Source organism: Porites lutea, chromosome 8 (assembly GCF_958299795.1).
Source record: "Porites lutea chromosome 8, jaPorLute2.1, whole genome shotgun sequence".
Classification (NCBI taxonomy): domain Eukaryota; kingdom Metazoa; phylum Cnidaria; class Anthozoa; order Scleractinia; family Poritidae; genus Porites; species Porites lutea.
In genome coordinates, this window is record NC_133208.1 from 25,539,425 (window position 1) to 25,552,737 (window position 13,313).

Consider the following 13,313-nt stretch of genomic DNA (forward strand, 5'->3'; position numbering starts at 1 on the left):
GCCCATAAATTTCAGATAGGCAGTGGTGCCGCCTGACGTCATAAACCCTTGCTCTATCTAAGGATGAGACAAACGAACATTGATGCCCTATTTAAGGCCCAAAACCGAAAAATAACATCCTATTGAAGGTGATTCGCTAGTTTTGCACTGGCGCATCCATTACTGCGCATAACAAGATGGCCGCCGTAAAAAAGAGCATCTCAGTAACATTATTACAATGAAGTTTACTGAAGAGGAAAGCTATTGGAATTTTTGCTTGCGGTTGTTTCTTGCCGAGGTGAGACTCAATGTGCTGTGTGTTGGGAATGTGCAAAACGGAAGCAGTACGCGCGCGTGCTGCTGAGTTCGACTTCCTCACGGAGAACCTCGATAGTGGATGTTAAACTTGTTCTTACTTTGATTTTCATTTAAAATCGCTTTCTTTATCACACTGGGTCCTAAATGAGATATTTCGATGTAAGTTCTGTAAAAACGGATTAATTTTTTTAAATACTTTCTTCCCCCTTTCACATACATGACGTTTTGAAACTCGCCCCAGTCCTCTCTCAAAAATCGGAGAAAATGCATTTGGTGCGCACTTCCTGCAGCTCTATCGCAAAAACGAGTACGGTGACCCCCATTTTTTATTTCATGATTTTAATGAGGACAGTGCTTCCTTTCGATGAGAAAAAAAAAATTGGCACAAATCTATGTTCACTTTTTTGGCAATTAACAAGGGCGTTAAAAGGCATTTTTCTGGTACGTAAGTGGATAAACAGGGCACAAAGGCTTTATAAAAAGAGCTACCATTACACATACCAATCTTAGGGATTTGAAGTGAATTCGAATAAAAGAAGGCGATATGGGTAACTAAACAATTATATAAACAAAAAAAAATAAAAACGGCGATAACTGACTGCAGGAAAAGTTGTTCGTGTTGTTTATTCAGATCAAGATTGAAAGCTACATGTAATAGTTGACAACAACCTTTTCTGAAAAGTAGAAACTAGCGAGGCAAATTCAATGAAAAACGACAGAATCTAGATACAGACAGCAAAAATGGAAAAGAAACGTACAACAGAGGAAAAATGTCGAATAAACGGTGCATAAGTTAGAGCAAGATTTCAGTACTTCGGCAGCGTAGGTTAAGAAGCTAGAGTGAAGCGACATCACGAGCCGGCCGTTTTGTTTTACTTTAGCGGTTTTCCTGGCTCACTTGCTTGACTCTCCTTTCAGATGTTTTGTCTGAATAACAAAATTCACTTTTTCCTAGCTAATGCTAACAATAGCGTAAGTTTTAGAAGAAAAAATGTTGAAAAATCACCGGTTTTGCTCATTCACAAACAACAAACAAACTTGTGAATAAAGCTCCTGCCAACGACTCGGATTCCCCCGGGGTTAGCGGGCAAGATCATAAAAAACCGCCCGCTCTCGGAACCAATCAGATTGTAGGATTTGGAGGATTCCGCCCGCCCGCAAGCTTAGAAAAAAAAAATGACAAATAATGGCAATGCCTACGAAAATACCTAAGAGAAAGTTTCAAAAGACTGTAATTTAACCTTCGTCCCACGTAAGGGAATCAGGACTGCCGGAATCCGGGAAATATTTGCTTGTGGAATCCCGAATCCGGGAAAATTCGAAAATTTGCTTATGGAATCAAGAATCCTGGGCTTTGGAATCCGGAATACAGCTCGAGGAATCCGGAATCCTACTAAAGATTGGAATCCAGAATCTGAGTTCTATTGACAAAGACTGGAATCAAGAGAGTGTCCTGGATTTTCATTCCTTGGGGCGATAATCTATTCTAACCTTTCTCTGATAAAAGAAAGCATTCATGACAGCGAGGATAATAAATTTTGAGAAGCGGCCATTTTATAAAAAATTCCATCCTCTCGACTAAGCAGTGTATCAAGGGTGTCCATCTCAGCCACTTCGCCTTCTTTCAGTACTAAAATTATGTCACAATCTTTGATAGTGTTCAGCCTATGAGCTATAGTAATGACGGTGGAATTCTTTAGTTTGTCCCGCACGGTGGTCCAGATTTTTTCTTCTGTATTGGGATCTACGGAAGCCGTAGGTTCATCCAAGATGACGATCTTATTTTTCTGCAACAACGTGCGAGCTAAGCAAATTAACTGCCGTTCACCTACACTTAGGTTCTCACCTTTCGCCAAAAGCTCGTAGTCAAGTTGTCCCTCAAGGCTCTCCACCAATTCTTTCATTTCCACATCTTCAAGGGCCTTCCACAGTTCATAATTTCCGTGCTTTTCCAGAGGATCCAGGTTTTCTCTAAGGGTGCCACTTAAGAGGACAGGCGATTGGCTAAGAACGGAAATACATTTTCTTGATTCTTGCAATTGAATGTTTTTTATCGAGACGTCATCGATGACTACCTCCCCTTCAGCCTCAGGCATGCGTAGAATTGCTGCTACAATGGACGATTTTCCATCTCCTGTTCTGCCAACAATTCCTAGCTTCAGTTTCTCTGGAATATCAAAGGTTAAATTCTTTAGAACTTTTGGTCCACCCGGGTAATACCTTAACGAAACATCTCTGAAGCTCACATGACCAGCGCTTGGCCAGTTATCTCGCGGAAATGTTTTGATATTGTAACCTGGCTCAGATTCGATATTTGCATAGGCTAGGACTCGTTCGACAGATATCATCGTGTTTTCAATGTCTCCAAATTGTCGCACAGCAACTTGGCTCTTCTTGGCAGTCTGAACTGCGTATGCCAGTGAAAGTCCGATAAAAGCTGCAAAAAAGTAACGTTAACAGAATGTCAGTGATCATTATTAAATTTGAATTGAAAAAACTTGTCCATGAATACCATATTTATCTTCAGCTTCCGAGCCTTGGCGGACAATTTGTACCTTCGAGGCCTTTGGATGTGTTGAAACAGACACATTTAAAGGACAATGAGTGTTCTTAAGATTTTCCCCGGGGAGATTTTCATCTCTTTGCAAGATTAGCATTTAGCCCGTCAAGCGTGAGTCATGCCACAAAAAAATTACAAAATTTGAATGTCAATGTGTTTAGCACTAAAGTTAAGTTGCTAATTGAGGACTCTATTTTTACGTTTTCTACTGGAGACGGGAGCGCTATTTTACGAGATCACGATCATCCAAGCCATGCGAAGGTCTATGGCCTTTGCATTATAAAGGAGGAACCACTGATAGTGACCTTTAATTCTCAGTTATTTTAAAGTGGCTCGTTGTTGGGGTTTTTTCAAGTGCCTCGCTTCCAATTTTCAACCTTGAAGAATAACAATTACACATGATATTTCGAAATATCAATGTTACATGCAAACTAGCTAGTTTGATATTGATGTACCTGTTTGACCTCACAACCTTCCGCATTCAATACTAAATCGATTTATTATTCGATGCAAATTTTTCTTCCTTTTCATTGGCCGAAAGCCCGCCACGTGACCTGCAGATAACTGCCTACAAATAATGGTCTTCTCATGCGCAATGTCGTCAAACTGTGTTTGGCTTTGTGCTTGGCTGCAAATAATATTCTGCTCATGCGTAAACGAAACCAGGCTTTTCTCCTTCTTTGAAGTTTGTTGATATACTGTAATGGTACAAATGACCGTCGCCAAAACGGCAAACATTTGCTAAACAGATCCTTAACAAACGCGTTATATTCGAAAACTGATGTTCTCATAGAAATCAACGAAACTTGGCCAAAGTGCTACCCATAATGTACACTATTCACACTTTTAAGCAACATTACTCTTCTAAAGAGTTCGTTTCTCTTGGCAAGTACCAAACAACAAAAGTTTTTCATGCCGGACAAAATCGCGTTACTATGGATGCTCCGATCTTCAAAAACCTAACTGCATATCAAACTTAAATCTATTGCTTGTTTGCATATATTATCGATATTTCGAGAAAGTCATAAGTGTATTTCTTCAAGGTCAAAAATCGGCAGTAAGGCAGTGAAAGATCCTGTGTATTGGTCCGTCCCCAGGAATCGAACCCACGACCTCCTGCTCTGCGGTCAGTTTATGCCGGCTTTACCGACTGAGTTAATACGGCTGCGGTCTTATGCAATTTTTTTTTCATAATTCCAATTGTCACGGCTGTGAGTGGGTCTTCGTTTTTAACGTTACCTGATCTTTCACATTATACTGCGGAGGAAAACGTCGAATTTTGACGCAGCTTATTTAGCATGTATTCGTTTCTCGTATCACTGATAGGATCAATAACGGGCCCTATTATATCTAAATTGACCGGCAAACGAATCCGTGGTCTAGTAGTCTTAATTTGTGGGAATAAAAGTAGCTATTTTAAAAAGAGAGTCAGAAACTCAGAATTAAAAATATATTAGACCAAAGCAACGCCCAGCGCAACGTACGCCTAGTCATGATAGGCTTCTCTTTGGAGTAAAATTTTTAATACAATCTCTCATGATCAGTGAGCGGATGATAACATTTGGGTGTTGTTAAGATTCTAAAAACTTAATATATCGTAATCCTTTAGCTCCAATATCCACATACAAATTATTTAGACTGATCTCCACACATCTCCTTGTAAAATAAGTTGAAGTGAAATTAGAAAAGATGTTGGATATTGTTTGAAGAAATTGTTGCTGGTCACCTTGGCAAGAGGAAGAGGAAGAGCTCAGGTAATCATGCATCATCAACAAAAAAGTTAATGAGAATTAATAAAACCATCACCTAAGGAAAGTCCTTTGATCTTTTATCGAATTTTCTCATTTGATATTTAAGGAAATGTTTAGAGGTCAGTCTAAATAGTTTTTATATGGAAATTGGAGTTAAAAGGGTTTGTAATTCCGTTCCGATTAGCTACCCCGAACTGAGTATCTGAGGACGGGGTGGGGCGAGGCCGGGCGGGGTGGGTTTGAAATTAATGCATGGCCAAAATACCTCATCTCTTAACACTTAAAAAGTATTCTTTTTGTGCAGTTATTTACCTGGATTTTCAGTGTATAGAACGAACGTAAAAGCCACTGCAGTGATCAACACAGAGCACAAGAGGTCCGCCCTAACTGCCAACCAAAACGAACCCGCTGTCACCATGTAATAGGCTTGATTATGTAGATCTTGATGTCTAGGGAGTCAATAACAATTAGGCAATGTTCACATTGTACCAGTAGCTTTTGTGCCATTCACGTGACCAAGAAACGACGGACTCCGGGGACGAGAATGCTTTTGTGCCGGCACGAAAAGCTTTCTGGTATAGTGTAAACATAACCTCGTACGCGCATGACCCATTGATGGCCAAAAGTCAAAAAAAGGCACGCAAGAGCCACGTCTGTGACGTCTAAACACCGGATTTGTATCTAAACGATTTATCCGTCCTAGACTAGACAGATAATTCGTCTCTTTTTTAAATTCAGCCACTGTCGCACAGTGAGTCGTTTTATGCTTCGTCGACTTCACGCGACAAGCCTTGTTTGACCCCACTGCTCGACGGCTTCATAGTAAATGACTTCTTCGACAGTTTGTCCCAAAATGTCAACCTCGTCCCCAGGGCGCTTTTACCTGGCTTTGGAGGTGAGGGAAAAGCGCCCTGGGGACGAGGTTGTCAAGATGTTTTCTTGGCTGCTGTGCAATCCCGTATTATATTATTTTATGAAGCAGAGCTAAATGTAACCATTGAATACCTCCACAAAAGCTACTATTCTTCAATTTAGTGGGTTATCATTTGCAGTTGCACATAATAAAAACAAAGTTGCTTGATTTTCCCCGTCCCCTACTATTCACGAACGTAAAATTTGGAAAAGGGTGCCCTTATCAACAGTTCGATGACGGGTAGAGGGGTCTCTTCTTCGTACGTAAAAAACCTGTGTCAAGCTCTCAGATAGTAGGGACCTCGCAAAAAAAAAAAAACAAAACAAAACAAAACAAAAAAAGACCGAATGCAAAACAGGGCGCGCCTCATGATCTGGGGAAAGGGGCGAAGCCTCCTCTCTTCGCAGTCCTCCACACGTTTTTCGCATCCGTTTTCACTGTCTCTGTACATAACTACGTTGAAGCCTGGAACAAGCTACGTACGCCTTTACGCTAGGGGTGGGGGAGCGAAGACTTTTAAGCTCATGTTGAAAGCAGGATAAAGGAATGGCCTTTGTGACGAATAAAACATGCACTTACTGGTACAATTGCTCCAGAAAATCGTTCCCCTTCTTTCGAGTGCGAATGGTGCTTAAACCAGCCATGGTCTCCGAGAAAAGAGAGAAAACGGGACTACGAGAGATTGCCTCCAGTCTCTTCAGCTCCCGCGCTGAATTAAAAAAATATTTTGCTAGGTACACGAAAGCAGCTAGTACTGGTAAGGTTATGACGACAAACCAAGGGATTATTAATGAAGGTAATACCAGTGCAGTTAGAACAACGAAAATCAACTGAATGACTCCCAAAAAGGTCTGGGATAAAATCTCATCAATGTAGCCAATGTCTTTAGAGCACCTGTTGAGTATTCTTCCAGCAGGATTGGTGTCGAAGAATAAAACTGGAGCTTTTAACAGGCACTTGACCATCCTGTCATGGAGAGCTTGGGCTGATCTGAGTAGAAGTTGAATTAAAAGACAGGCACGTGTGGTAGAAGCAAGAACAGCAGCAACGATAAGAGCGACATAAACGTGAATGAAAGTCGGATCTTGTTGTTTGTTCCAAGGCGATTTTGTCAGGTAGGAAAGGCAAACATTAGGTGACACCAGAACAACTGGAGAGAAGGGAGAAAGATAACGAAAATAGTAAAAATGAATGAAAAAGTATTAAATAATGAAGAGTGCGGTTGACCTTTTTACGTTGTTTCTTCGGTTGTCCGATTTTTGAAACTTTTAATCATTTAAAAAAAATCAGGCCAGGTTTTTAAATACTCGAATCGTGTAAAATACCAAACATGCAAACGCATGAATTGCACCAAACTGGCAAACAGCGTCAAGATCAAATGTGAACCAGCCTATTGGTTTGACAACCCCAAAATGTGAATTCTTCCTGTATTGCAATACAGTGGAACCACGATATAACGAACCTATACATAACGTAGTCTTTGATATAACAAAAGATTTTCTTTACCCCAGTAATAGAAAAATATATGGAAAAGAACCTCGATATAACGAAACCTCGTTATAGCGAACATATTTTGCCGGTCCCTTGGTCCTTTGTTATATATCGAGGTTCCACTGTAGCAATAAGGACTCTGGTGTTTCCCTCAAATCGCACTTTGGAGGCCTATGATTGAAGTACCGTAAACTGCCGCTATAAACTGCCCCACTTATTATTTCCCCCCCCCCCCCACCCCTCCCACATTTATAGGCCAATATACCTGTAGAAAAAAAGACATTTGATCATAAGCTTCCCAGGGTATAAGTCCCCTCTAAATGTGTTGAAAAAAATTCGATTAAGTGTGAGTAGCAAAGGTTTTGAAGCTTCTAGTTGAAGATTACTGGAACTGTCAATAAATAGATAACATTTGATCTGCACTACTGTCAGTAGTTTTTTTCAAAGTTCTTTTTCTGTTCGGGCTATTTAGCCCCCTCCGATATAAGCCTCTCCGTTTACAAACCCTCCTACCCTCCCCCCCCCCCCCCCCCGCTTCCCCGACCATAGTCATTTACAATCAGTCTGTTTGACAATCCGGGACTTTGATTAAACACAGCCTAGAAGGCCACCTTACCTTGACTGAACACTGTGAAGAGAAGAAGACATAGAAGTGCAAAGGGATTCATTCCGCCTCTAAAGTACTTCCAGTACAAAGCAAATGAAATATTTCCTGTGGCTCTTTCTTCTTCGGCAATCTCCAAATTGTCACCAGCGACTATGTCCATGCCGTCTTTGTTATACAAAGGAGGTCTTTCCTTTTCCTCACTTTCGTCGGTACTCACCTCGTCTTCGCTGTCAGAGGTAATTGAACCAGCCCGAATGATATCTAGAATTCTTTCATCCGCTTGCAGTTCACGGTAGGTACCTTGGCCTACCAGACATCCCTTATGAAGAACAACAACTTGGTCGGCTGCTTTCAGACCATTCTCTGCGTACGTCACCAGTATTTTAATCTTGTCTCGTAAAAGCTTACAGATACACTGTTCTAATATGTGTTTTCCCACTTTAACATCCACTGCGCTTAAAGGATCATCCAGAAGATAAACATCTGCCTCTGCGTACACAGCTCGTGCCAGATTGACACGAGCAAGCTGGCCTCCACTCAGAACGACACCATGTTCTCCAACAAACGTAAGATCTCCACTTGGAAATCTGTTGATATCCTGAACCAGGGCACACGCATTCAAAACTTCGGCGTATTTTTTCTCCTCATACGGTTCACCAAATAGAACGTTTTCTCTAAGAGTCCCGGAAAAAACCCAAGCTGATTGAGGCATATAAGCTACAGATCCAGGACAGACTATATTACCACTTGTTTTAACCACCTCACCCGCGATGGCGGCCAGAAGCGTTGACTTTCCACCACCAACTGGACCCGTAATAACGGTGAGACTTTTCTCACGGACGAGGAAATTTATGTCTTGAAGAAGGAACGAATCTCCACCAGAACCATTCAGTTTGCACATGAGATTTGAGACAGAAAGGTTTACTGAATCTGTAACTTTGCCTACCATCTTTTCATGGTTTTTAACCATGCTTGTTTCAACAGTCCGATGATCTTTTTGTAAACTAACCTCCGCGGCTTGTTTTACATCAGGGCTTTCTTGACTGGAGGAGGTGTGATTGTCTTCGAGTGGCAATTTGTCAACAAAAAGGAAAGACTCTATTCTCTCAAGAGAGGCAAACACTTCAAATAACCATGGGGCAGAGACTCCTACTCTGGTAACTACAACCTGTGTAAGAACGTTTGATATGGCGAGAACCGTGAACGCTTTAAAAGTCGAAATGTAATGACCGGTTAAGACGAAAGAGACCATGGATAGGAACGTCGCAATGCTTGCTGACGTCTGTTCTCCACTCTGCACAAAAGACAACAGCGTACTCTTTTTTAGAATAACCCAAATCTCCGACCTGAAAAATAAACGAACATATATTTTGTTACATTTTACTTAATAAAAGCAATTTATGATATGTGTTCTTCAGGTGCTGAAAAAGAATGCTATCCACATGGAGGATATTTTGTTAGTTTAGTTACTATTTTTCAACAATTTTCAGTAACCATGTACTGAATACGTTGTGCTTGCTGCAGTGATAGATCAATGTATTTATATTCATTCAGTATATCAGAGAACAGATTCACTGTCCGTTTACTTCGCAGAAAATTAACTGTTTTCTTTGTCTTATCCAAACTGAAATCGAGCACGGTTTTGATAATATGTTTGCCTTATGAAGCACCTAAAAGCTCGATTTTTGAGGTCATTTTTGGAAGAACTTATTTAAATATGAGGAGAAAGAAGAAGATGAGGCGACAAGGGTTCTTGGCGAAACCGGAAAAAACGTTTTAGACCTTCAAATTAGAATGCAGCTACGATGGGAGTTGTTTCAAGTTAAAAGTTCTGCCCTGGCTTTCTCCTTAATTTCTCTGTTGACCTTATTAATACAGTAGCAAGAGAGAATGATATACGGCGTGGAACAGGGGATTCATTCGGCCGTTTGCTAAACAAATAGATTCTATGTTGCAATGCGTTTATTGGGTAATTGATCACTGGGGTGAAAGTGAAAATGCGGCAAGCCAAAAAGAGGGCAAACAAACCACTAGCCTGATTCTCAGACGTCCGAGGTCGTTCACAGCCCCTTCTCTTGTACGTCTCCCCTCGGAAAAGGTAAAGGAAGCGAAGGATTCGAGATCGACATCGGACGTCTGAGAATCAGGCCAACAAGCCCCAGGCAAGTGCCATTAGACTAAGTGCTCTTGCCACATTTTGACATCTGGGATCTATTATTGAATAGATGCGATGAATCTACTTTGTTTGACACAAGAAAAACTAAATATAATTACGACATATTTGCCTCGCAGAGTAGCGTTCGAACACTCCTTGGGCATTGTCTCATTGTCTCGTGCTAATATAAACCTCGGTGGGGAAGGCCTTTGGCCTTACTTTGCCAGGAATCGTTTCAAAATGTTAAATGAGACAATTGCACGAAGACGCTATCGTACTACTCACAACTACCAGAATGCTTCAATCTGTCGTTTTCCTATGAAAATTAGGGCTACTATTGTTACTTATTTAAAACCTCAATTATTTCAAAAGGAAAGGAGAAAAAACGAAATGAATTCTGTTAGTTGTACGAAAATGACGCAATTGTGAAAATGGCAATAAGTTATGAGCCACATAAGACGTCATATAAGGTAAGATAATCAGTGATCCACATAAAGCCTTGTGACGCCTCGTGTGTCATGTTATATGATATCTTCTGGATAAATTTAAAGGTCATCCTTTCATCTTAAACCAAGACCATTTGCAATGAACATGTACTCTAAATGACTATTTATCTAATAAACATTGTCCATATACGATGACTATTTTCGAATCTTCATAATACACGGTGCTTGCCCTCAGCCCCCCCCCCCCGTCCCCCCCCCCCCCAAGTTATTGTTTACAAATTCACTCGGAAATATGTAGTCCTCTCTGAAAACAATTGTTTATTTAGATTTAGGGGCCAACCAGGGTATATGGGAATTCAAAAATAGAGAGGTGGCTCTCTCTCACCGTTTACCAGTCGTTTCGCTACAAAGTCGTGTTTATACAAGTTGTTTCGCTGTAAAGTCGTTTCGCTGCATCATGTCCGGATGGTACTGAAATTGACTTTTTGTATAAACCGGTTTAAAAGACACTTAACCTCAAACGGTTAATACTAACGAATTAATTACCATTTCACTGAGTTAATCAACGAAAATCAAGGTGGCTCGTACCGGTTTCCCTTTTTTTTCACAGTTTTTACTTTAAAAGGACAGAGCAAAAAAGCAATCCAAAGCCATGGCAGCGCTTCTGTAGAGTTGAATTATACAATGAATGCTTGACTTAAAACAACCATACATTTCGTCATTAGCAAGTACCATGGCAATGTATCTTAAGAATTATTTGGACCTACTTTTTGGTTGATAACTGATAACTGGTAACTAGAAAACTAAGCCGATGATCCCTAATTTTTTTGGACGACACCTTTGGACATTAGAAGCACGCTGGGAAAAAAAAAGCCTAAAAGTCGGCCACAAAATGTGTCCAAATATTGTTTAAAAATATGCTTGGAATGTTACAAATATCTCTTAAACTATAGAAGATATTAGGGCCATTTATACGAGGAAAAATAAGACGCGTCTTAAATAAGACGCAAACTTTCCGTATAAAAGGCACATTTCGTCTAAAATAAGACGCGGCTTAGCTAAGACGCGTCTTATTAGATAAGACATGCTCGTATAAATGGTACAGTTCGCTTCTTATTTAAGACGCGTCTTATGTAAGACGCGTCTTATTTTTTCTCGTATAAATGGCCCTAATGAGTTGAGACTTTCACTTTGTATTTGTCTTAAGTTTTTCTTTCAAATTCTCCATTTTTGGGTTAGTACTGCGCATGACCAAAAAGCCCATTTTGTGACGTCATCAGTTGTGAGGTCACAAAAATGAAATTTGAGATTTCAAATCGGACAAGTTCTTCAATTTTATGTGCACTATATTTCTGCAAAGTATCACACTTTCAGGTTTCATTCTCTTGGAGGAGAAGTCTTTGGGAGTTTTGATTTTTTAATTGGCCACTAGAGGGTCAAGTGACTCTTGACGAACAAAAGGCCTATTCCAAAATTTTTCTGGAGTCAACTATTGTTACCCGGATTAATTTCAGTGTCATAGCTTTAAAGGAAAGGAAGTTATAGCCCCAAGAACTCCAAAAATCTTTGTGCCTATCACGCCCCCACCCAATCTTTTGGCCGATTTTTACCACCTTTTTTCCCAGCGTGAAAAGGAAAATACACAGTGATTTTAAAAAAATTCTATGGAGCGGATTTTTTGCGAAAGTTGAAAATAGGACATTTTTATTCAGCACAAATGTCCTTCCGAGAATTTTTTCATTTTTTCCCTGGCGTTTCCTATCAACTCTGACAAAATACTAAAGGAATGAAAATAGGGGGTCACCGGACTAGTTTTCATGTGAAATACTTCGAGATTTCACAAATTCCCTCCCGTGTTTTCGTGCTTGTAAAATCTGAATCCTATAAGAACATGGGTTACTCATGCGCTGTGTTGACTACCGCTGGCTGTTGCGTGTACACTCGCAGGCATCCATTGAGTTTGTTTACAGTCATTGCAGAGAAGATAAGAATTACATGCGTCCAATTTACGCATTGTTATTAGGTTTTCCCGTTCAGTGTAAAGTTTAGTAACTTAAAACATCGCCTTCTGGACGCTCTTTTCAAGATCAAGCGACAAAACGAAGTGGCAAAGAAAAAGTTAAAGTTTTCAATTTGCTTCGTCGTTCTTGTGAGGACGTTACGCGTTACATGATCCAAACGACGAAATTGTAGCCAGGAAGATAAAGTGTGGTTAATTGTGGTAGTATTCTAGTTTATTATTTTTTAGTTTTGCTAGTACTTAGAGTGTTATTGGTCTTCTAATCACTTTCACGAATCGATGGCAGTGCACATCGCATGCAAGTATTCCTTTTGAAACTTACGCATTGAGCGGAGAAATAATTGTCTTCTTGAAAATATATAGTTAAAACAGGATTTTACAGTGTAAATAGAATTAGATAAACACGAATTTTATTTAAACAAGCCAAAAGTAACCTCACACGAAAGTATTAAAACTTGCATAAAGAAAGCCGGGCGTCGCCATTTTTGTTTTTCTTTATCTCGCGCGTACAAAGTGGAGTGTGATACGCGCGCGATGGACTCCCCAAGCGAGAAAACTAGTACGAGCCACCTTAAATGGACACCAGCAAACTTTGAAGTAGTTTTCAACTTCTTGATGCAGTGAAACGACTTAACAACTTCGCCGCGAATCGACTTCATTATGCAGCGAAACGACTGTACTCTGTAGCGAGACGACCGGACACCCTCTCACCTCCTAACTTCCTTCACTTTTTCTTCATAGTATTCCTCCCACGTATGTGTCTTCAGGGCACGGATACCAGTCACAAGTTCGCTCATTAGTGAAATACGCTTTTCTGACACTTCAGCGGTTTCCCGACGTAGTTTAGCACATGCAGCTGAGATAATCAAGACACAAGGAAGTAATGCTGTCAGGAAAACAACTCCAATTATTCCTTGCCAACCCATGAGAAAAACTACTATCAAAAATGTAACGAAGATATCGAAAACAAAGAAGAAGGAGATACACGTCATTCTAGGAGCATATTCTATTCTCTGACAATCATTTGATAGCAAGTCCATGATATTGCCCGCTGTTGTTTTCATTCTGCTTTG

At 40.3% G+C, this 13,313-nt stretch overlaps 1 protein-coding gene across 1 annotated transcript; it reads right to left on the minus strand.

Moving 5' to 3' along the window:
* Positions 1–1,121: 1,121 nt before the first annotated feature.
* LOC140946370 (ATP-binding cassette sub-family C member 4-like) lies at positions 1,122–13,313 on the minus strand. Its single transcript, XM_073395474.1, has 5 exons — positions 12,952–13,313; positions 7,629–8,965; positions 6,101–6,671; positions 4,921–5,057; positions 1,122–2,734 (listed from the first exon to the last, which is right to left on the minus strand). The coding sequence occupies exons 1-5, from the start codon at positions 13,302–13,304 to the stop codon at positions 1,812–1,814; spliced, it is 3,321 nt and encodes a 1,106-aa protein (XP_073251575.1). The 5' UTR covers positions 13,305–13,313; the 3' UTR covers positions 1,122–1,811.